Source organism: Limulus polyphemus, unplaced genomic scaffold (genome assembly GCF_000517525.1).
Source record: "Limulus polyphemus unplaced genomic scaffold, Limulus_polyphemus-2.1.2 Scaffold3943, whole genome shotgun sequence".
NCBI lineage: Eukaryota > Metazoa > Arthropoda > Merostomata > Xiphosura > Limulidae > Limulus > Limulus polyphemus.
This window is the reverse complement of record NW_013669553.1, coordinates 75,296-78,988: the sequence shown is the minus strand read 5'-3', so window position 1 is coordinate 78,988 and position 3,693 is coordinate 75,296. Positions and strand designations below refer to the sequence as shown.

General features: G+C 31.4%; 1 protein-coding gene across 1 annotated transcript in view; it reads right to left on the bottom strand.

Moving 5' to 3' along the window:
- LOC106470322 (low-density lipoprotein receptor-related protein 1B-like) overlaps window positions 1–3,693 on the bottom strand; it is a gene marked incomplete at its 3' end in the record, with an annotated part of 107,644 nt that overhangs the window by 29,604 nt on the left and 74,347 nt on the right. Inside the window, exons 18-19 of the mRNA XM_022398945.1 lie at window positions 1,625–1,738; window positions 1,245–1,358 (exon numbers count right to left, since the gene is read on the bottom strand). Coding sequence (XP_022254653.1) covers window positions 1,245–1,358; window positions 1,625–1,738 — 228 coding nt within the window. The remainder of the gene's footprint in view (window positions 1–1,244; window positions 1,359–1,624; window positions 1,739–3,693) is intronic.

Below are 3,693 nucleotides of genomic sequence, written 5' to 3'. Positions count from 1 at the left end.
CTACCCACACCAACAGATACCTACACTTCCAATATATACAGAGAGCCTACCCACACCAACAGATACCTACACTTCCAATATATACAGAGAGCCTACCCACACGGACAGATAACTACACTTCCAGTTTATCCAGAGAGCCTACCCACACTTTTTGGAATCAGTGGTCTCTGATCATTGGTTCCATCTCTGTCAGAAAAATAATTTTTATTTGTTACTTATTTCTTTCATGTAGCGTGAAACAATTTTTCTAAAACTTACTATTTATTTAAGATAATTTTCCATAGTGTTTGTATAAATCAAATAGCTTAACATCTCTTTTTCAATCAGTTTCCAGGTGTCACCTTTATTTTACTTAAATACTTAAGTATAGTTTTATTTATTTCTTTTTTAACCATTTCTAAAGCCAATTATTCCTAACACTTTTATACATAACGCCCTCATCGCCAGCTACATTGTACCAGAAATGGAACACACTTATAATAGTACATGGAAAAATATATTAAACATTTTCTGGAAGACCAGATGACCTTCATGACATCACTCATTCAATTACAACACCATTCCCAGTTTGTCCCTGAAGAAGAAAGTTCCACCTTACTCTTTGAGGTAGCAAGTCAAGTCAGAAAGAATCATTCAATGTAAATCACTTCTAAAATACTTTCATTAAGTCCAACAGTGAGCACATTCAATCAAGTGGGGGTGAAAAGAACTCCAAGTTACTGACAACTCCTGGTTTTAAACCAAAATATCTACCTAGAAGATGGCACAGATTGACCCAAAGCTGAAAGATATTTGAAATGTCATCCTCTATACTTGATCTGGATAGATTTTCTACAAATGTTTCTCTAATAGGAAGTAGCCATTCATTTTACAGTCATTTCAATATGAATACTCTGCTTAAACTATGTATCAAGAAATTTAATGTATAATTACATGGTAAACAGTCTACTTCTTAAACATCAAGACACTTACATTCTTACTAGATTTTAATACAAAATTTACAGGATGTTTAACAGTCTAATTTCTTTCCATATCTCACCAAACAGATACTTAGATACAGTTCAGAACATATGGTAAACAACAAACAGTGAACTCCCAACAGGAACAATGTTTATTAGAAAAAAAAGATCATTGAAATTAATGATTATCCTTCTTGTATTGTGGATTAATTATTTTTAAACATTTTCTCAACCTTTTAACATTCTGCAGACTTTTACAAAAGTTAAAGACACAACAACACTTACCACAATTAACTTCATCAGAAAAATCAAAACAGTCAACTCTTCCATCACAACGCTTTCGCCCATCAATGCATGACCCATCTTTACATGTAAAATGGCCAGGAAGACATGCAACCTCTAAAGCATGCAGAGCAGTTAGGTCATTAGAAAGAAAAGTACTGATAGAAAAACAGAGAGAGGTAAATAATTATTTGTTATACAGAAATTAAAAAAGCTTTTATCTGAAAAAAGAAAGTATGATAATTCCTCTGACAAAGTAGGTAGAACCCAAATTTCCTGAATACCTAGAACCATGCAGAGTAAAGTTATTAAACATGTTAGATTTTAAATTCTCAAGTTTCAATGTACTAAAATAGTGTTGATTTCAATGTGTAAACACCTACCACAATTTTGTTCATCAGAATAATCTCTGCAATCATATCGTCCATCACATTTTTGTCTTTTGTCGATACATGTTCCATCACCACACGTGAACTGATCTTCTCGACAATCTTCAACTAAACAAGACATAAATCGCACATCAGTTTACAAACTTAATCTTTAAATATTACTTTTCTTTGGGTAAGCTTTTTAGTATATCAGAAAATAGCATTAAAAATAAAAATAAGAAGTGTGACCTATTTTTTAAAGTAACTACAAATATAATTTCTAGAAACTAACTTTCCAGACATTTATAAAAATATCTTTCATATAATATGTTCTTTGAAAAAAAACATTTTCATATAGGATCTTAAAGGTTTTTAAAATACCCCTCAATGGAGCATGTTAACAAACTTTTTAATAGTTACATTCAAAATTTCATTAACTTTTGCTGCTGGGTTGGGGGATTACACTGATCACACAACCCTAACATAACCAATGGAGTTTCCATACTATAACTTTTAACAGGTGTTGTGCATATTCCCAAAATTCTAAGCTTTTAGTACACTAAGTCTTTTGTGGACAAATAAACGGAATGTTTCTAAACATTTGTTAGTGAATATACAGTCAGTGTTGACTGCTCCAAATGCAAAATGATTTTCATGTTAACATTAAAAATACTTTTATTCATCTGAAAAAGATTAAGTATCATCTGCATAATCTCTAAACCTCATAAATAAATAAACATTTTCTTTCTAAAACTTTGTATTTTTTTCTGTTATTTTCTTAACCCTAACTATACAGGATAAATCAATTTGACTGACCTCATAACCATCATAAAACTTTAATGGTTTAAAAATGCAAAATAAAGTAAACAGTATTGTTCTATCCTCTTTAGTATTGACCACAAAGTTCCAAAGTACTTCCTTCTAACTGTTTCTAACTGTAACATCTATACCCTACGTTTATTTGACTGTTAGCAGTTGAAGAAGAAACCTGCCAATCTTTAGTATTGACCAAAGTTCTAAAGTTTCTTGTTCTAACTGTTTCTAACTGTAACATCTATTTCCTATGTTTATTTGACTGTTAGCAGTTGAAGAAGAAACCTGCCAATCATAAAGCAATCATTCACTGCTCCTCTAATTAGACTGTTTACATGACACTGTAATGACACCATCAGTGGCAAATAAGATTGTGCAGTGCAATTAAAAGAATTTTCTGACAGTTTATTGTAATCCCGGATCCAAAAACACAGTGAAAGAGGATTTATCAGCCTGTTTATATTACAATGGTTGCAACAATAATTGTCTAAAGTAATAAAAGTGTGACAAAATATATATGATATGGCTCTGTATAAAGTCCGGGTCAATCCAACAAACCTGGTAGGTATTTGTTGTTGGTTATTCTCCCAGGGTGGTTGGAATTCAGCAGTATAGGTGTACAAAGTGTGCATGTGTGTGTAATTACTACTTACTTATAAACGTTTAATATATAGAAAAAACATACATGAAATTGATTTTTACTCATGTATCATACTTGTTAAGCTTCACCGAAAGTCACACTTATTCCCTCATGTGGATTGGGAAGACAAATTAATTTTTGTAGATTTTAAAGATGCACTTCAGAAAACCAAATAGTTATCTAATTACTATACAGGTGCACATAAAACCACTGTAATTTACCTGACTTTCTAACTAAACTAAATGGGGATTTAAACAAATCTTGTTTCTGTTCAGAGCAATGATTAAGTCAACAGACTTCAATATTTCCAGTAAAACTGCAGCTTTCTTTTTAAACCAATTACAAAAGACTGTCAGATTTATGTAGTTTGAAATGTGCTCTTTCTGTTGGTTACAAACATGTTCTTAAGAGAAGCAGGCATTAGTAGAGAAGAGGTTTCAAAGGATAGAGTAGTGGGTGAGGATATCCTCATAGGTTTACAAAATAAAAGAATTACGTCTGAAGAATTTTTAACTCGTTAACCACCGTAGATGTTGTATGATAAGCATAATGAAATATATACTTAGCAATACTTTATTTTTTAAGCATTTTCTTTCAAATTAAGAAATTGAAACATATACTGGGATGAAAT